Consider the following 20,223-nt stretch of genomic DNA (forward strand, 5'->3'; position numbering starts at 1 on the left):
TTTCAGACATCTTTAGACTCCCATCCTCCTGGAAGAGTATAGGTGGTATGCATTCCTAGTGGCAATAAAGTTTAAGAAATATGGCCAGGCATGGTAATTCATTTCTGTAATCCCAGCACTTTAGGAGGCCAAGGTGGATCACTTGAGGCCAGGAGATTGAGACCAGCCTGAGCAACAAAGCAAGACCCTGTCTGTACAGAAAAAAAGTTAGCCTGGCATGGTGGCATGTACTTGTGGTCCTAGCTGCTTGGTAGGCTGAGGCTGGAAGATCACCTGAGCCCAGGAGGTCAGGGCTACAGTGAGCTGTGGATGGTGCCACTGCACTCCAGCCTGGACAGCAGAGCAGGACCCTGTCTCAAAAAATAAAAAGAAACAAAGAAGTGTGGTAGGAGATATTGGAGAGAGAAGAGGCTGCATGTGGGTTGGGCTTAAATGCCAATTTTCAGATTTGTCCTTTGTTTTTTATGCTATGAGAGCTATTCTTTTTTTTTTTTTTTTTTTTGAGAAGGAGTTTTGCTCTTGTTACCCAGGCTCGAGTGCAATGGCACGATCTCGGCTCACCGCAACCTCTGCCTCCCGGGTTCAGGTAATTCTCCTGCCTCAGCCTCCTGAGTAGCTGGGATTACAGGCACGCGCCACCATGCCCAGCTAATTTTTTGTATTTTTAGTAGAGACGGGGTTTCACCATGTTGACCAGGATGGTCTCCATCTCTTGACCTCGTGATCCACCCGCCTCGGCCCCCCAAAGTGCTGGGATTACAGGCTTGAGCCACCACACCCGCCCGAGAGCTATTCTTGAGCAGGACCATAAACTAAACAGGGCAGTGTTAGGAAGATTATTTGGTAGGTAGCTCACAGACTCTCTGAAGGGAGAAGAGAGATCACCCCAGCCCAGTCCCCCTGACCAAAGGCTTCTGATCTCAAGTGATCCCCCTGCCTTGGTCTCCCAAAGTGCTGGGATTAAAGGTGTGAGCCACTGCGCTCAGCCTACAGCTGTACCTTCTGAGTACAAGCTCAGTGGAACTTGGAAAGAGATGGGAACAAATCATGTGCTGCCACCTAGTGACAGCTCAAATAACAATTTTCCACATTTCTATTTAGTATTTCTGTTGAGGTTGGGTATGTTGGCTCAGGCTGTAATCCCAAATTTTAGGCTTTGGGAGACTGAGGCAGGAAAATCACTTAAGCCCTGGAGTTCGAGACTAGCCTGGGTAAGACGGTGAAACCCTGTCTTTACAAAAAGTACAAAAAATTAGCCATGCATGGTGGCACATGCCTGTGGTCCTCACTACTTGGGAGGCTGAGGTTGGAGGATCACTTGATCCCAGGAAGCTGAGGCTCCAGAGAGCTGTGATCTCACCACTGCACTCCAGCCTGAATAACAGAGTGAAACTCTAACTCCAAAAAAAAAAAAAAGTGGACCCATGCAGTCCATTGTCCAAGTAGTGAAAGGATCAGGATCATTAGTCACAAGGCATTTTTAAATGAAATATAATAAATAGAAGATATCAGAGTATATCACTCCTACTAAGGAAAAAATTAAATCATAAAATTTTAGTTTCACTTAATAAATCTAAACACATATTTACTATGTCACAATATAAAGTGTATTTCTTTTTTTTTTTTTTTTTCTTGAGACAGAGTTTCGCTCTTGTTACCGCAGGCTGGAGTGCAATGGCACGATCTCGGCTCACCGCAACCTCCGCCTCCTGGGTTCAGGTAATTCTCCTGCCTCAGCCTCCTGAGTAGCTGGGATTACAGGCACACGCCACCATGCCCAGCTAATTTTTTGTATTTTTAGTAGAGACAGGGTTTCAACATGTTGACCGGAATGGTCTCGATCTCTTGACCTCGTGATCCACCCACCTCGGCCTCCCAAAGTGCTGGGATTACAGGCTGAGCCACAGCGCCCGGCCTTCTTTTTTATTTTCTTGAGACCGAGTCTCACTCTGTCACCCAGACTGAAGCACAGTGATGTGATCACAGCTCACTTCAACCTTCGCCTCCCGGGTTTATGCAATTCACTGCCTCAGCCTCCCGAGTAGCTGGGATTACAGGCACCTGCCACCATGCTCGGCTAATTTTTGTATTTTTGGTAGAGACCGGGTTTCACCATGATGGCCAGGCTGGTCTTGAGCTCTTGACCGCGTGATCCACCTGCCTTGGCATCCCAAAGTGCTGGGATTACAGGCGTGAGCCACCATGCCCAGCCAGTAAATTGTATTTTTTACTGTTGTATTTCTTTTTTTTTTTTTTTTTTTTTTTTTGAGATGGAGTTTCGCTCTTGTTACCCAGGCTGGAGTGCAATGGCGCGATCTCGGCTCACCGCAACCTCCGCCCCCTGGGCTCAGGCAATTCTCCTGCCTCAGCCTCCTAAGTAGCTGGGATTACAGGCACGCACCACCATGCCCAGCTAACTTTTTGTATTTTTAGTAGAGACGGGGTTTCACCTTGTTGACCAGGATGGTCTCGATCTCTCGACCTCGTGATCCACCCGCCTCGGCCTCCCAAAGTGCTGGGATTACAGGCTTGAGCCACCGCGCCCGGCCTACTGTTGTATTTCTTATTTCACAGCCAATTTTTTTCTTTTTTTTTTTTTTTTTTTTTTGAGATGCAGTCTTGCTCTGTCACCCAGGCTGGAGTGCAGTGGTACAATCTCAGCTCACTACAATCTCTGCCTCATGGGTTCAAGCAATTCTCCTGCCTCAGCCACCAGAAAATATCAGAGTATATCACTCCTACTCCTACTCTACTCTATAGCACACACCACCACACCCGGCTAATTTTTGTATTTTCAATAGAGACAAGGTTTTGCCATCTTAGCCAGGCTGGTCTTGAACTCCTGACCTCAGGTGATAAGCCCACCCTGACCTCCCAAAGTGCTGGGATTACAGGCATGAGCCACCATGCCTGGCCCCAAAATTTTTTTTTTTTTTTTTTTTTGAGATGGAGTTTCGCTCTTGTTACCCAGGCTGGAGTGCAATGGCGCGATCTCGGCTCACCGCAACCTCCGCCTCCTGGATTCAGGCAATTCTCCTGCCTCAGCCTCCTGAGTAGCTGGGATTACAGGCACACGCCACCACGCCCAGCTAATTTTTTTTGTATTTTTAGTAGAGACGGGGTTTCACCATGTTGACCAGGATGGTCTCGATCTCTTGACCTCGTGATCCACCCGCCTCGGCCTCCCAAAGGGCTGGGATTACAGGCCTGAGCCACCGTGCCCGGCCCCAAAAATTTCTTAAAGCCACTGGATTAAAGGTAGAGACACGGCCGGGCGCGGTGGCTCAAGCCTGTAATCCCAGCACTTTGGGAGGCCGAGGTGGGTGGATCATGAGGTCGAGAGATCGAGACCATCCTGGTCAACATGGTGAAACCCCGTCTCTACTAAAAATACAAAAAACTAGCTGGGCGTGGTGGCGCGTGTCTGTAATCCCAGCTACTCAGGAGGCTGAGGCAGGAGAATTGCCTGAGCCCAGGAGGCGGACATTGCGGTGAGCCGAGATCGTGCCATTGCACTCCAGCCTGGGTAACAAGAGCGAAACTCCGTCTCAAAAAAAAAAAAGAAAAAGGTAGAGACACTGAAAGAAGAGACCAGGGAAGAGACTGCTACAGAAATGCAGTCTGGGCTGCTAAGGATGATGTGTAGAGATGCTGGAAAAAGCCTCAAGTGGCAGAAGCTGGGGCCAGGTATGGAGCTCACACCTGTAATCCCAACACTTTGGAAGGCTGAAGCAGGGGGATCAGTTGAGCCCAGGAGATCGAGAACAGCCTGGGCAATATGGTGAAACCTCATCTCTACGAAAAATACAAAAAACTTAGTCAGGCATGATGGCGTGTGCCTGTAATCCCATATATTATTACTTGGAAGGCTAAGGTAGGAGGATTGCTTTAGCCCAGAAGGGATAGGCTGCAGTGAGCCAAGATCATGTTACTGTACTCCAGCGTGGGCAACAGAGTGAGATCTTGTCTCAAAAAAAAAAAAAGCCGGGCGCGGTGGCTCAAGCCTGTAATCCCAGCACTTTGGGAGGCCGAGGCGGGTGGATCACGAGGTCAAGAGATCGAGACCATCCTGGTCAACATGGTGAAACCCCGTCTCTACTAAAAATACAAAAAATTAGCTGGGCATAGTTGTGCATGCCTGTAATCCCAGCTACTCAGGAGGCTGAGGCAGGAGAATTGCCTGAACCCAGGAGGCGGAGGTTGCGGTGAGCCGAGATCGCACCATTGCACTCCAACCTGGGTAACAAGAGTGAAACTCCGTCTCAAAAAAAAAAAAAAAAAAAAAAAAGGCAGAAGCTGGAGATGAAGAAAGGTAGCCTCCTACTGTCCTGATCCAGGTCCCACCAGAATATCTCATCCTCCTTTGCATTCCCCAGCACTACTGCCCCAGAGCAGTATCCTACCTCATTCTACTCACTAGAATGGGAGCTCCCATCTCTTTCCAAGTTCAACTGAGCTTGCACTCAGAAGGTACAACTGTAGGCCAAGCACAGTGGCTCACACCTGTAATCCCAGCACTTTGGGAGGCCAAAGCAAGAGGATCATTTGAGATCACAAGTTTAAGACTAGCTACCGGTCGGGCGCAGTGGCTCACACCTGTAATCCCAGCACTTTGGGAGGCCGAGGCGGGTGGATCACGAGGTCAAGAGATCGAGACCATCCTGGTCAACATGGTGAAACCCCATCTCTACTAAAAAATACAAAAAATTGGCCGGGCGCGGTGGCTCAAGCCTGTAATCCCAGCACTTTGGGAGGCCGAGGCGGGTGGATCACGAGGTCAAGAGATCGAGACCATCCTGGTCAACTTGGTGAAACCCTGTCTCTACTAAAAATACAAAAAATTAGTTGGACATGGTGGCGCATGCCTGTAATCCCAGCTACTCAGGAGGCTGAGGCAGGAGAATTGCCTGAGCCCAGGAGGTGGAGGTTACGGTGAGCCGAGATCACGCCATTGCACTCCAGCCTGGGTAACAAGAGCGAAACTCTGTATAAAAAAAAAAAAGAAGAAGAAGAAGACCAGCTACCCTGTCTCTACTAAAAATATAAAAATTAGTCAGGCATGGTGGCACGTGCCCATAATCCCAGCTACTCGGGAGGCTGAGGCAGGAAAATCGCTTGAACCTGGGAGGCGGAGGTTGCAGCGAGCTGAGATGGCACCACTGTACTCCAGCCTGAGTGACAGAGCAAGACTCCATCTCAACAACAACAACAAAAAAGTACAGCTATAAATGTCTATGAACTTGGATTTCAAGAGTAGAGGTCATAGAAAGCACTTCAAGTAACAGGAAGATTAACAGGTATATCTGATTCTATCCCATGTGGTGCTGACTCATAGAAAACACATCAGGGAGGGTTAAATCATTTTATTGCAGTTTGAGGGCAAGGGTGGGCAGGCAGTGAAAAGCCTCAGTAGAGAGGACAGATAATAGCTACATCAAGAGGGAAGGGGCAGACAGCCCAGAAACAGCTTAGATTGGAGAACATGAATGGAGGTCCTGGAAAGGGAAACAGAACCAGAAACAGAGATGATGATGATGTGTCAAGGGGGCCCTTCCAGCACAGAACTGTCCTCCTGCCTGAGACTAGGACTCTGGTCTCCTCCCTTTTTTTTTTTTTTTTTTATTTTGAGACAGAGTATCACTCTATCACCCAGGCTGGAGTGTAATGGCGTAATCTCAGCTCCACCTCCTGGGTTCAAGTAATTCTCCCAACTCAGCCTCCCAAGTTGCTGGGATTACAGACACCTGCCATCATGCCCAGCTAATTTTTGTAGAGATGGAGTTTCACCATGTTAGGCAAGCTGGTCTTGAACTTTTTTTTTTTTTTTTTTTAAGACAGAGTTTTGCTCTTGTTGCCCAAGCTGGAGTACAATGGCGCGATCTCAGCTCACTGCAACCTCCGCCTCCTGGGTTTAAGTGATTCTCCTGCCTCAGCCTCCCTAGTAGCTGGGATTACAGGCATGCGCCACCACGCCCGGCTAATTTTGTATTTTTAGTAAAGATGGGGTTTCTTCTCTATGTTGGTCAGGCTGATCTCAAACTCCCAACCTCAGGTGATCTGCCCACCTCGGCCTCCCAAAGTCCTGGGATTACAGGCGTGAACCACCGTGCCTGGCGGTCTTGAACTTTTGACCTCAGGTAATCTGCACAACCCAGCCTCCCAAAGTGCTGTGATTATAGGCATGAGCTACAGTGACCAGCCAATCTCCTCCCTCTTTAACATCCAAACATATAAAGGTACCTCAGTGACTTCGTATCAAGTAAAGAATGCCCTTATGGGCTACAATCCAGATACTCATACTGCCCCCATAAACCCAAGCCAAATCTAGAACAGCTGAACTTTGGTCCCCAGTGGCTGACCTTTGAGACAAACCCCCTCCACTGGCACAGCGCCCACACTCCCTGACCTGAGGAGATTGTGCTTCCTCCAGGCATCTTGGTCCTCTGTCCTGGCAGCCTCCAGGGTATGACCCTTGCCTTCCTGGCCACTTTGCAATTGCTCCAACATCTGTCAGATCATGGGCTCAGGTGGAACCAAACCTCTCCCTCTCTCCCTCCCTATGACTGTCCTCTTCAGCATACTTGGAACCCTCATGTGGGCGAGGACAGTTTCTCATGGCAGGGAGCAGAAGGGTTAGGAAGAAGAGCTCTGGAAAGAGAGAGAGTCAGCACAGGGAAGAGAGGGATGGAGATAGGACAAGAGAAAGTATCCTGGCCTGTGTGCAGAACAAGATGAAGAGAGAAAGGAAGGGTCCTCCATAGAGAAATATGCAGACACGAGTCTGATCCTAGTCCTACCTTATAATTGCAGGCCTGAGACTGTCATCCCTCAGCCAGCTGTTTCAGCAGCAGCTCCTGGTGCTGGCCTGCAGATGAGAAAGAATGTAAGGGGGCTGTTCCCCAACTTCTTTCCTTCTCCCTCCCTGCCTGTGACCAGCCTGGTGCTGAAAACTGAGACAGAAACATTCTGGCTCACCTGTTGGGAAGCTTCCAAAGTGACTGAAGGGACTAAACTCACATCATGAGAGGCAAAGAGTGCGACAAAATACTTGGCCAGACTTCTCAGTAGCTCAGGCAGTTGGAGCCATGGTCACTTAATGGGAGAACAAGAAGACTTTCCAGGCCGGGTGTGGTGGCTCACACCTATAATCCCAGCACTTTGCAAGGCAGGTAGATCATTTGAGGTCAGGAACCTGGCTCAGAAGGCCCATCTCAGCCCTCCCCTTTGGGCCCCCCTGCAGCAATCTTAATGTGATACTACAGTGGGACTAGCTGGGGATCATCCTCTCTAAGAGTTTCAGAAGAGCCTATATACTCTACTTGCAAATCAAGATATATGTATTCATATAACATGTGTGTGGCAAAATTGTGTGCATACATATGAAGTTGTGTGTACAAAGAAAAGAACTGGCCAAATACCTTCCAGGACACTGATCTGGTACTTCTGCTGCTCTCACTCTTCTAGCATACCCTGCACTGCCTGCCTTAGTGCCTCAGTCACCTCCCCAGGCAGAAAAAAACACATGAGCTACTGTGTTAACAGATTTTCCCAACCCCTAGTATCCTCATATCACACAAACATCACATATACACACCAAGGACTCCAAGCCTCACCTCAGCCTGAGATGGAACCTAGGATCATAGAAGAGTAACTTCATCTTAGAGAGAGAGGATGGGCTATAGGACTCAGGCCAGCACAACCTTTGCGGGGCTGTGGGAGTCTTTAAAGCCCAAAGCTGTTGAGCTTGGACTCCTAACTGCAGAGGCAAGTGATGAGAGGAAATCCAGGTTTCAGACAGGTCCCCTATTGAGGGAATAAGGAAGGTTTAAGTGCAGGGTCTGTGTGGGGAAACAGAGTTTAGGAAAGGACAGAGTTGGAATTTGGAAGGAGTAATGGATGATACAGGCACTGGAAGAAGGCACAGAAAGAGAAAGGGGGTGGAAGTAGAAAGAAACATTACTCGCCTGCGGTGGAGACCCCCAGAAAGATCCGCCGCTATAAAAGAAACAGTTGCACGGGCCAATGAGCTCTGAGAGTCCCTTAACCTGCCCATGCAAACTGGGAGCCTCCACCGACCCCTCACCTTAATTTGGGACATATTTCCATCAGTAGCGTCGAGAAGCACATTGAGCTGCTCAAACCAGTTGAGGCTCCTACTCATATCCTGTGGCGGGGAGCGGCAAGGGTCTGGCTCCCTGGTGTCTTGTGCTTGCTCTCCCAGCTGGGAATATCCAATGCACAGCCCAGGAAGAGCCACCACGGTAGATGGAAAGAGGGAAGTGAGGATGCAACATTCGGGATAGGGGGATGCACTATCAGACCAAAACTGCGATTCTGGGACTAGTGAAAGGAGGGAAGCTCCTGGGGAACTGGAGGAAAAGCGGGATATTCTGATGATACGCAGACATCAGGTCGGGGTTGAAGGTGCCAGAACCTGATCGAGACCTCCCCAGAACAAGTATACTGACACTATCACGCCAAACGTGTGCAAGCCACAACTGCCGCCGCCGGGTTCAAAACTACGTGTTAGTTTTGAAAGTCCGACTTTGGACTGGCTGCCGCAGGGCCACCTGGGAAACTGAGTTCGTCTCTCGCGAACACAACCGGCGATGGAGGTGGAGGAACTACCTTACCCCGGAAGAGACACGTACATGCACACACCCACCGTGAAGCTTGCTGGGAAACTGAGTCCTCCTGACTTGGCGTGGCTGTCTCCAAGGATCAAACTACGCATCCCAAGATGCATCGCGCATAGCCAATAATGTCCCACTACTGGTCCCAATGCTATCTGGGAAACGTAGTCGAAGCTGCCTTAAAAAGAAACGGCCCAGTAGTCCTTGAGACTTCATTCCCCAGCAACCTCAGCGTGTAACGTGCGCTATGGAGCCGAAAGTAGCAGAGCTGAAGCAGAAGATCGAGGACACGCTGTGTCCTTTTGGCTTCGAGGTTTACCCCTTCCAGGTTAGTTTATCCCTCTTGCTGTTCTAGGGTCCTGCTGTTCTAGAGCGACATGATTGGCTTCGTTGCAATTAACATTAGGCCTCGGGAGCCTCTGATCCTCCTGGGTTCCTGTGGCCCGGTGTCCTTTTGACGACAGAGAGTTTCACTGGGGGCTTGGGTTAAAAAGGTAATGGTCGCGGCCAGTCATGGTGGCTCACGCCTGTAATTCCAGTACTGTGGAAGGTCGAGGTGGGCGGATCACCTGAGGTCAGGAGTTCGAGACCAGCCTGGCCACCATGGTGAAACCCTGTCTCTACTAAAAAAAAAAAATGCAAAATTAGCCGGCCGTGGTGACGCATGCCTGTAATCCTAGCTACTCCGGAGGCTAAGGCAGGAGATCGCTTGAACCCAGGAGGCGGAGGTTGCAGTGAGCCGAGATCTCGCAATGGTACTCCAGCCTGGGCAAAAAGAGTGAAACTCTGTCTCAAAAAAAAAAAAGTAGTTGTTGCATGTATGTCCTTTTACCTCCATATAATGCTGGATTGGTTAACGGGAGACACCATATGACCTCTAACTTGTGTGGCTCAGATTGTCACCTACATAAATTACAAAAAGAAAGGGACCTGTGAGGCAGAGTTACCTTGGAACTTCCTAAAGGATTTAGGAGAGGGCAAAGCCTAGAAGGTTTGCATAGCTATGATTTAGGTCAGCTGAGGAGAGAAAGGCATTCGTGGTGATGAACAAGCAAACAATTGGCTGGTTTGTTCCCTCTACCAACAGAAGGGTATTTCATGACGTTGCCAGTCATCGGTGCTGGGCTGAGTAATGAAACTTTGTGCATTCGCTTGGCACAGCAGTCTCGGCACTACACCCCCACCCCATTTACACAGGTACATTTCCCCACATCAGTGCCCTGTTCCCTGAGCAGTTTAAGTTACAAAGCTAAATCAACCCAGTTTGAGCCCTCTGCCTGATGCTTAAGAGAAGAGACAGCCCACTTCCAAATCCTTCCACTGAGTGGCTCACAGCAGTGCTGGAGGAGGATATAGAGGGAGAAGAAGGCTGGGTCTAGTTTGAGAGCGGTCTTGCCAGAAAAAATGGAATTGAGCTATATATAAAAAGATAGAATGAAAGGAAGGAGGATTATGTACATCCCAAATACCAGAAAAAGCTTGAGTAAAGGTGTGGAGACAGGAGTGGTGTTACCAAGTAAAAGGGCTGGATGCCTGATGTGCTAAAAGCCAGTATTATGACACTGGGTTTTTGTGAAAAGAAAAGCTATTTTTTGCAGATCAACCTTTAACTCTTTGAGACACTGTTTCAGTGGATGGCAGGTGAGAACGTCTATTCTGGCAAGTTGAGTACACCTGGGTATTAGGAGCTTTTGTACTGAACAAAGCCAATTGCAGCCCTGCCAATCATCCTAGGCTCCTACCTCTCACCGCCCTACTCCCACATCCAATCTGCCACCAAGACCTACCTATAAGACTGTCTACTGAAGCCAGGCACAGTGGCTCATGCCTGTAATCCCAGCACTTTGGATGGCTGAGGCTGGTGGATCACAAGGTCAAGAGATTGAGACCATCCTGGCCAACATGGTGAAACCCTGTCTCTACTAAAAATACAAAAATTAGCTGGGTGTGGTGGCATGCACCTGTAGTCCCAGCTACTGGGGAAGCTGAAGCAGGAGAATTACTTGAACACAGGAGGTGGAGGATGCAGTGAGCTGAGACTGCGCCAGTATACTCCAGCCTGAGCAACAGAGTGAAACTCTGTCTCAAAAAAAAAAAAAAAAAAAAAAAAAAAAGACTGTCTAGTGAATCTCCCAAATCCATTCCCTTCTATTCCACCCATCTATGCTGTGGTCCAGGACACCATTTCTCACTTGGATTACTCTAATAACCTCCTTGCTGTCATTTTACCTCCAGTCCATCCTCCACACTGCAGCCAGACTGATCTAAAACTGATCATGCTAATTTACTCCTTAAATCTTCAGTGGCTGTTCATTGTCACCAAATTAAATCCATATTCTTTAAATTGGTATTCAAAGCCAATCACAATCTCACTCCTATTGATCTCTCCAGCCTTCTCTCCCTCTGATCCCCTCTAAAGACCTTTTACTTCCACCAAACTAGACAATTTTCAAATATGCCCCGGAATTTTCTGCCAGTGTGTTTGCTTATGCTGTGACCTCTGTTTATTTTATTCTTTATTTATTTAGAGACAAAGTCTCACTCTGTTCCCCAGGCTGGAGTACAGTGGTGCAATCATACCTCACTGCCACCTCAAACTCCTGGACTCAAGAGATCCTCCCACTTCAGTCTCCCAAGTAGCTGACTCCAGGCATGCACCAAAACCAACACGCACCAACATCTCACTTTGTTGCCCTGGCTGGTCTTGAACTCCTGGCCTCAAGTGATCCTCCTGTTTTGGCCACCCAAAGCACTGGGATTACACACGAGTCACCGTGCTCAGTCTGTGACTTGTTTTTAAAATACACACCAGTAAGTTTTTTTTGGAGAAATATAAATAATAAATAACACCAGATTATCTTCCCCACATCAACCTGACAGTTGACTTTCCAGCCTTTAAGACTTAGCATCCAGGCCGGGCGCGGTGGCTCAAGCCTGTAATCCCAGCACTTTGGGAGGCCGAGGCGGGTGGATCATGAGGTCAAGAGATCAAGACCATCCTGGTCAACATGGTGAAACCCCGTCTCTACTAAAAATACAAAACATTAGCTGAGCATGGTGGCGCGTGCCTGTAATCCCAGCTACTCAGGAGGCTGAGGCAGGAGAATTGCCTGAGCCCAGGAGGCGGAGGTTGCGGTTTGCCGAGATCGCGCCATTGCACTCCAGCCTGGGTAACAAGAGCAAAACTCCATCTCAAAAAAAAAAAAAAGAAAGACTTAGCATCCAAGAAAGCCTTTTCTAATTTTAGAAGCCCCTCATCTGGCCCTGTCATTGCACTAGCCATAGTAGAGTCATTTCTATTGTTCTTAGTGGTTCTGCCTTTCTTTTTTTTTTTTTTTTGAGACAGAGTTTCGCTCTTGTTACCCAGGCTGGAGTGCAATGGCGCAATCTCGGCTCACCGCAACCTCCGCCTCCTGGGTTCAGGCAATTCTCCTGCCTCAGCCTCCCGAGTAGCTGGGATTACAGGCACGCGCCACCATGCCCAGCTAACTGCCTTTCTATTAGAACTCTCTGTAGCCAGGTGCAGTGGCTCATGCCTATAATCCCAGCACTTTAGGAGGCCAAGACAGGGAGCGGGGGTGGGGGTGGGGCACAGAGATTACTGGAGGTCAGGAGTTCAAGACCAGCCTGGCCAACGTGGTGAAACCCCATCTCTACAAAAAATACAAAATTAGCTGGGTGTGGTGGCGTGCACCTGTAATCTGAGCTACTCGGGAGGCTGAGGCAGGAGAAGTTCCCTGTCATATAATACATGAACCTATAGTAAACATGAAGGGGAACAGACCTAACCACAACAGTCACATTTAAGCAGATTTCACTTATCTGTTACAGCAGTTAATACCAGCTACAATCAAGTAAGTAATGGTTATCCCACTCTGTCCCATTAAGGCACAACCCCCAGGTATCCTGTGTAGACCTGTATAAAGTGTTCTGCACTATAAGTCAGAAATCCCCAGTAAGTGATGCAGGTATATCCATAGCACTTTGTGTGAACAGCCACAACCTCCACAACTATGTGATTTAGCAAGTTCATTGCAGGTTATGTTACAGGTCTTTGGTTCAGGCTTCTTGTGACATCTCTTCTCCATGTTCAGTGTGTGAATGTGGGTACAGACAGTGTGTTTCAGTGGAATCCAATTTCTTGGATGTACAGGCCAAGTAGACCAAAGCAAATATTGTGTATCCTAAAACTAAAAACAAAGTTTGCATTAATCACACCTTCGCTTTGCTGATTGGTCAACCTCGAAAACATAAGCTTGCTGGCCAGGAACAGTGGCTCCCACCTGTAATCCCAGCACTTTGGGAGGGATTATCCCAGACCGGCGGATAACCTGAAGTCAGGAGTTCGAGACCACCCTAGCCAACATGATGAAACCCCGTCTCTACTAAAAATACAAAAAATGCACCAAGCATGCTGGCAGGCACCTATCATCCCAGCTACTTGGGAGGGTGAGACAGGAGAATCCCTTGAGCCCAGGAGGCAGAGGGTGCAGTAAGCCAAGATTGCACCACTGAACTCCAGCCTGGGGAACAAGAGCAAAATTCTATCTCAGAAAAAAAAACAGGCCGGGCACAGTGGCTCAAGCCTGTAATCCCAGCACTTTGGGAGGCCGAGGCGGGTGGATCACGAGGTCAAGAGATCGAGACCATCCTGGTCAACATGGTGAAACCCCATCTCTACTAAAAATACAAAAAATTAGCTGGGCATCGTGGCTCGTGCCTGTAATCCCAGCTACTCAGGAGGCTGAGGCAGGAGAATTGCCTGAACCCAGGAGGCGGAGGTTGCGGTGAGCCGAGATCGCGCCATTGCACTCCAGCCTGGGTAACAAGAGCGAAATTCCGTCTCAAAAAAAAAAAAGAAAAGAAAAAAAAACAACCCACAAAATTGCTAATAGGGATTTTGTAGACTAATATGGTGTTGAGCATGGTAACAAGAAAGTCTGTCAAAAGTAGGAAAACCCCATCCTGGGCAACATAGGGAGACCCTGTCTCTATGAAATTTTTTTTTTTTTTTTTTAGACGGAATTTCGCTCTTGTTACCCAGGCTGGAGTGCAATGGCGCGATCTCGGCTCACCGCAACCTCCGCCTCCTGGGTTCAAGCAATTCTGCCTCAGCCTCCTTATTTTTTTGTTTTAATCAGCTATCCAGGTGTGGTGGCTCACACCTGTGGTCCCAGCCACTCAGGAGGCTGAGGTGGGATGATTGCTTGAGTGCGGGAGGTTGAGGCTGCAGTGAGCTGTGATCACATCACTGCACTCTAGCCTAGGCAACAGAACAAGACTGTTTCAAAAAAAAAAAAAGTAGGAAAACCCCTGATGGGCTCAAGTCAGAGGTTAAGTACATTTCTAGCCTCTTTAGTAGCGTCAATTCATTAACTGATAAAAATGTTTTCTTTGGCCTGGTACAGAAGCTCGCTCACGCCTGTAATTTTAGCACTTTGGGAGGCCAAGGTGGGCAGATCACTTGAGGCCAGCAGTTTGAGACCACCCTGGACAACATGGTGAAACCTCATCTCTACTAAAAATACAAAAATTTAGCCAGGCCTGGTAGCATATGCCCGCAATCCCAGCTACTTGGGAGGCTGAGGCACAAGAATTGTTTGAACCCAGGAGGCAGAGGTTGCAGTGAGCCAAGATCATGCCACTGCACTGTAACCCCTGGGTAACAGGGAGACTATGTACATTTTAAAAATAAAGGTTTTTGTTTTTGTTTTTGTGTTTTTGAGACAGAGCTTCACTGTTGCCCAGGCTGGAGTTCAATGGCGTGATCTCAGCTCACTGCAACCGCCGCCTCTCAGGCTCAAGCAATTCTGTTGCCTCAGCCTCCTGAGTAACTAGGATTAAAGGCACCCACCACCACGCCTGAATAATTTTTTGTATTTTTAGTAGAGACGGTTTCACCATGTTAACCATGGCTGGCCTCAAACTCCTGACCTCAGGTGATGCGCTCACCTCAGCCTCCCAGAGTGTTGGGATTTCAGGTGTGAGCCACCACAACTGGCCAGGTTTCTTGTTTTTAAAGACAGGTTCTCACTGTCTTGCCCAGCCTGGTCTCAAACACTTGACTTCAAGCAATTCTGCTTCTATTTAGCCTCCCAAAGTGCTGGGATTGCAGGCATGAGCCACCATGCCCAGCCTAAAAACAGTATTTTAAGAAACTGCCTGTTCTCTGCAAATTCTCTCTAGAGTTAAGGTTATATAGCCTGGAACATAATCGTGTCTTTGCTCTGTCTATGAAGATGCTTTGGACATAGTTCAAGGTTTTGTTTTTTTGACACAGAGTTTCCCTCTTGTCGGCCAGGCTGGGGCTGGAGTGCAGTGGCGAGATCTCAGCTCACTGCAACTTCCACCTCCCAGATTGAAGCAATTCTCCTGCCTCAGCCTCCCCAGTAGCTGGGATTACAGGGGCACACTACTATGCCTGGCTTTTTTTTTTTTTTTTTTTTTTAGTAGCGACAGGGTTTCACCATGCTGGCCAGGCTGGTCTGGAAATCCTGACCTCATGATCCACCCATCTTGGCCTCCCGAAGTGCTGGGATTACAGGTGTGAGCCACTGCACCCAGCCCCCATAAGGTAATCTGCTATAACCCTTTGATCTTCGACGTAGACATAGGTTGCTGCCACTGATGGTTTCCCCTGGCAACATATCAAAAGGGTAAAGTGCTGGTTGGGAAGGGATTGGTGAAACCACATTGTTTTGCGTCATTTGAAGATGAGTTGGGCTGTGGCATAAACAGCATTGAAGGTTCGGGTGGCTTTCTCCCTCTCAGGCTTGGCTGCAGCAACATGCTTTTCCAGATTAACAATATTCTTCTGAACAACTGTTAAGGCATCATATGCTTCTGCTTTGAGAAATCTCCAATCTTGCTTTTGTCTTAGAATGCCAAGGTGTTGGACTTGGAGGGCGAGTGTGTTGACAGCCACTTTGACTGTTCCCATGCTTCATGTACCTCAGTCAGTTGTGGATTTAGGAACTCTGCTCTGTTGGACCTTGTTCCTGAGTTTTTCATTTTCCTTTTTTTTTTTTTTTTTTTTTTGAGATGGAGTCTTGCTTTGTTACCGAAGCTGGAATGCAGTGGCACAGTCTTGGCTCACCACAACCTCCACCAACCCCCTGGGCTGAAACAATTCTCCTGCTTCAGCACCCTGAGTAGCTGGGACTATACCATACCCGGCTACTTGTTTTGTATTTTTCATAGGGACAGGGTTTCACTATGTTGGCCAGGCTGGTCTCAAACTCCTGACCTCATGATCCACCCACCTCGGCCTCCCAAAGTGCTGGGATTACAGGCGTGAGCCACCAGGCCTGGTGGAATTTTTCATTTTCATTGGCTCATTTGTAGTTGGATGAGGCCTGAATTCTTTGTTGTCAGTCAGTCCATCAATCAATAAATAATTCCCTGGGCCAGGCATGGTGGCTTAAGCCTATAATCTCAGCACTTTGGGATGCTGAAACTGGTGGATCCTAGCTAAGGCCAGGAGTTCGGGACCAGCCTGGCCAACTTGGCAAAACCCTATCTCTACTAAAAATACAAAAACTAGCCAGGCGTGGTGGTACACATATGTAATCCCAGCTACTTGGGAGGCTGAGGCAGGAGAATCACTTGAACCTGAGAGGCAGAAATTGCAGTGAGCCAAGATCATGCCATTGCACTCCAGCCTGGGCGACAGAGCAAGGCTCTGTCTCAAAAAATAATCAATTCCCTGTCAAATTCAGTTGAGTTGCTTATAAAAATATATCACATAGCATCAGTGAAAATTCATTGAATGAATAAGACGGATGCTGGGGCAAAAGTATGAGGCCTGAAGGTTAAGGTTTGGGCCAGGCTAAGGCCTAGACTGGCCCTCTCCAGCCTGGACTGAATTTTCTGTTTCAGGTGGCATGGTACAATGAACTCTTGCCTCCAGCCTTCCACCTACCCCTGTCAGGACCTACCCTGGCCTTCTTGGTACTCAGCACGCCTGCCATGTTTGACCGGGCCCTCAAGCCCTTCTTGCAGAGCTGCCACCTCCAAATGCTGACCGACCCAGTGGACCAATGTGTGGCCTACCATCTGAACCGTGTTAGAGAGGTGAGGAAGGCTGTTTTCCCCCAGCTCCCAAACCTACAGCTGCCTCCAGTTCCTCCAGGCTCAATGCAGGATCTAGCCTAGGGCTGGAAGCCACGTCAAAGGTGAAATGATACCCTAAAGCCAGGCTTGACATTCTGTGATATTTCCCCATTCTGCTTTCTCACACACCCAGGTTCCACCACCCTCCTCCAGCAGTCCCCCCGTGTGCAGTCTAACTCACCCTACACTGATGGGCAACTATTATGAACCTCACACCAGGCTTTCCTTGGCCTCCAAGTGGAATAGGAGTGAGTCCAACATTCCTGCAAGCTTTACCTTGTCTTTTTGAGGACAGAACAGTATAGGCCATTCTGGAAATAACTATAACTAGGTCCACATTGGAGCCTCCCAGGATAAGGTCATGTTTTCCCTTTTGAAGACAGTACCATGTTGACACACACACACACACACACACACACAACAAACTAAGGCTCCCTAGGACAAGGTTATAACTTCTCTCGTGCTAACAGTAGCCTCTAATGTGTCCACTATTCCAGAGCCTCCCAGAGCTACAGATAGAAGTCATTGCTGACTATGAGGTACACCCCAACCGACGCCCCAAGATCCTGGCCCAGACAGCAGCCCATGTAGCAGGTGCTGCTTACTACTACCAACGAAAAGATGTGGAGGCTGACCCGTGGGGAAACCAGGTGAGAAGGAAAATGTAAATAGAGGCTGAGAGACTGGTAAAGGCCTCTGCCTACCAGGTCCCACATTCTTCAGCCTTCCCTGGATGGATTTGTTTGACACAACTCATAGAGTTGCAAGCTGTGTCCTGGCCAGGGGGCAGTCCTGTCACATGCTTTCTGTTGTCTAACTGGGGACTTGAGAGTGAGAAAACCTGATGTGCAGAACTGTCTTAGGATACAGAGAGAATAGCAGTGTTCAGACTAGTGAGACTGGGAAGCCTAGCCCTTCCTTGTGCCCAGGGTAGTTTATAAAAGGGTTTGCCGAAAGAAAGACAGAGGTTTACGTAGAGTCAGTGTACACTGAGTGGGGAAATAAGTGAACAGGCCTAGCTTGCAGTGATAGCAGTTGGACTTGAGGACCTCCATGACCCTGATTTTCTTCACCCTCTTCCCAGCACATATCAGGTGTGTGCATACACCCCCAATTTGGGGGCTGGTTTGCCATCCGAGGGGTTGTGCTGCTGCCAGGGATAGAGGTACCAGATCTGCCACCCAGAAAACCTCATGACTGTGTACCTACAAGAGCTGACCGTATCGCCCTACTCGAAGGCTTCAATTTCCACTGGCGTGACTGGACTTACCGGGATGCTGTGACACCCCAGGAGCGCTACTCAGAAGAGCAGAAGGCTTACTTCTCCACGCCACCTGCCCAACGACTGGCCCTGCTGGGCTTGGCTCAGCCCTCAGAGAAGCCTAGTTCTCCATCCCCGGACTTTCCCTTTACCATACATACCGCCAAGACGCCTGGGAATCCCAGCAGAGCCCGGAGCTGGCTTAGCCCCAGGGTCTCACCACCTGCATCCCCTGGCCCTTGATAGCTTTCTCCCATGTCGACTCTGATTTATGGTGGTACCTGCTAGAACTTAATTGGCTTTAGCAAAGTAAAGGTTTTGAGTATAAGATTACTACTTTCAATATCTTCCATGAAGATAACAAGCTCAAGGAAATTAAGTTTGGCCAACATAAAGGCCAGGGAAGATCCAGAATTTCCATCTGCCTTTGGCTCACGCCTATAATCCCAGCACTTTGGGAGGCTGAGGCGGGTCGATCACGAGGTCAGGAATTCGAGACTAGCCTGGCCAACATGATGAAGCCCTGCCTCTACTAAAACTATAAAAAGTTAGCCAGGCATGGTGGTGCAAGCCTGTAGTCCCAGCTTCTCGGTCAGCTGAGGCAGGAGAATCGCTTGCACCTGGGAAGCAGAGGTTGCAGTGAGCCAACATTGTACCACCACGCTCAAGCTTGGGTGACAGTGTGAGACTTTCTCCAAAAAGAAAAAAGAGTGCCTATCTCATATGGACTAAAAAAACACACATAGCCGGGCGCGGTGGCTCAAGCCTGTAATCCCAGCACTTTGGGAGGCCGAGGCGGGTGGATCACAAGGTCGAGAGATCGAGACCAACCTGATCAACATGGTGAAACCCCGTCTCTACTAAAAATACAAAAAATTAGCTGGGCATGGTGGCGCGTGCCTATAATCCCAGCTACTCAGGAGGCTGAGGCAGGAGAATTGCCTGAACCCAGGAGGCGGAGGTTGCGGTGAGCCGAGATCGCGCCATTGCACTCCAGCCTGGGTAACAAGGGCGAAACTCCGTCTCAAAAAAAAAAAAAAAAAAAAAAAACACACATAAAGCAGTTTGGAAAAGTACCTGGGATCGCTTCTCGGCCTTTTGGCTAAGATCAAGTGTAGTATCTGTTCTTAACAGTTTAATTTAATAAATAAATAAATAAAAGTATCTGCTATGTTGGCTGTTACCAAAGGCCTGGGAATTCTGTACTGCTGTTCATGGGTATAGTCTGGGTTCTAGAGGAGGAGGGGACAGACTGGAGTAGCTGATGAACACAAGTGGCTGGAATAGCACCATATGATACACAGGAAGTCTCCTCAGTTCGAATCTACCCTGGCTTAGAGGGCCCAGGAGAATAACTTTTCCCAGCTGACAACCTCTGGGGAAAATGATGTTATGAATGAGGATCAAAACTGGCTTTCTGGCCGGGCACGGTGGCTCAAGCCTGTAATCCCAGCACTTTGGGAGGCCGAGGTGGGTGAATCACGAGGTCAAGAGATCGAGACCATCCTGGTCAACATGGTGAAACCCCGTCTCTACTAAAATACAAAAAAATTAGCTGGGCATGGTGGTGCGTGCCTGTAATCCCAGCTACTCAGGAGGCTGAGGCAGGAGAATTGCCTGAACCCAGGAGGCGGAGGTTGCGGTGAGCCGAGATCGCGCCATTGCACTCCAGCCTGGGTAATAAGAGCGAAACTCCGTCTCAAAAAAAAAAAAAAAAAAAAAAAAAAAAAAAACTGGCTTTCTTTGGCCAGGCACTGTGGCTTTCACCTGTAATCCCACCACTTCGGGAGGCTGACGTGGAAGATCGTTTGAGGCCAGGAGTTCAGAACCAGTCTGGGAAACAGTGACACTGAAAAAGACTTATCTCTAATCAAGGCTAGAACCCAGGAAAGGCTAAGAATTGCTCAGTACTATATACAACTATTACCGAAAGCCCTACCCAAGACCACAAGCCCTTTCTGTCTTCCTCTTTCCACCATCAGTTCAATAGGAACAGAAACCTCCAACTTTTTTTTTGAGATGGAGTCTGGCTCTGTCGCCAGGCTGGAATACAGTGGCATGATCTCAGCTCACTGCAATCTCCACCTCCCGAGTTCAAGGGCTCCTCCTGCCTCAGCCTCCTGAGTAGTTGGGACTATAGGCACGCACCACAATGCCCAGCACATTTTTTGTATTTTTAGTAGAGACGGGGTTTCACCATGTTGGCCAAGATGATCT

The 20,223-nt window shown here is 48.6% G+C and overlaps 2 protein-coding genes and 1 pseudogene across 3 annotated transcripts in view; 2 read left to right on the forward strand and 1 right to left on the reverse strand.

Annotated features, from left to right (window-relative positions):
• Positions 1-6,871, reverse strand: part of TESK2 (testis associated actin remodelling kinase 2) — a 165,022-nt gene extending 158,151 nt beyond the window's left edge. Inside the window, exon 1 of the mRNA XM_074380715.1 lies at positions 6,798-6,871. The gene's annotated coding sequence lies outside the window, so the exon portion shown is untranslated. The remainder of the gene's footprint in view (positions 1-6,797) is intronic.
• Positions 6,872-8,834: 1,963 nt separating this feature from the next.
• MMACHC (metabolism of cobalamin associated C) lies at positions 8,835-19,170 on the forward strand. 2 transcript variants are annotated; one of them, XM_074380720.1, is made up of 5 exons: positions 8,873-8,961; positions 15,084-15,207; positions 16,512-16,706; positions 17,243-17,395; positions 17,830-19,170. In XM_074380720.1, exons 3-5 carry the CDS (start codon positions 16,602-16,604, stop codon positions 18,247-18,249), a joined length of 678 nt encoding a protein of 225 aa, XP_074236821.1. In that variant the 5' UTR covers positions 8,873-8,961; positions 15,084-15,207; positions 16,512-16,601; the 3' UTR covers positions 18,250-19,170. The 2 variants fall into 2 exon arrangements, with proteins under 2 accessions (XP_010345722.1, XP_074236821.1); XM_010347420.3 differs by lacking the exon at positions 15,084-15,207 and having other exon boundaries at positions 8,835-8,961.
• Positions 19,089-19,233, forward strand: LOC120366273 (U2 spliceosomal RNA; annotated as a pseudogene).
• The last annotated feature ends 990 nt before the right edge of the window (positions 19,234-20,223 follow it).

The sequence above is a fragment of the Saimiri boliviensis genome, chromosome 11, assembly GCF_048565385.1.
Source record: "Saimiri boliviensis isolate mSaiBol1 chromosome 11, mSaiBol1.pri, whole genome shotgun sequence".
Taxonomy (NCBI): domain Eukaryota; kingdom Metazoa; phylum Chordata; class Mammalia; order Primates; family Cebidae; genus Saimiri; species Saimiri boliviensis.

Excerpts from the sequence above, each read along its gene's own strand:
- MMACHC (XM_010347420.3), top strand. The coding sequence starts at position 8,881 with ATGGAGCCGAAAGTAGCAGAGCTGAAGCAGAAGATCGAGGACACGCTG. Across the intron at positions 8,962-16,511 it reads TCGAGGTTTACCCCTTCCAG|GTGGCATGGTACAATGAACT; the intron begins GTTAGTTTATCC and ends TTTCTGTTTCAG. Across the intron at positions 16,707-17,242 it reads ATCTGAACCGTGTTAGAGAG|AGCCTCCCAGAGCTACAGAT; the intron begins GTGAGGAAGGCT and ends CCACTATTCCAG.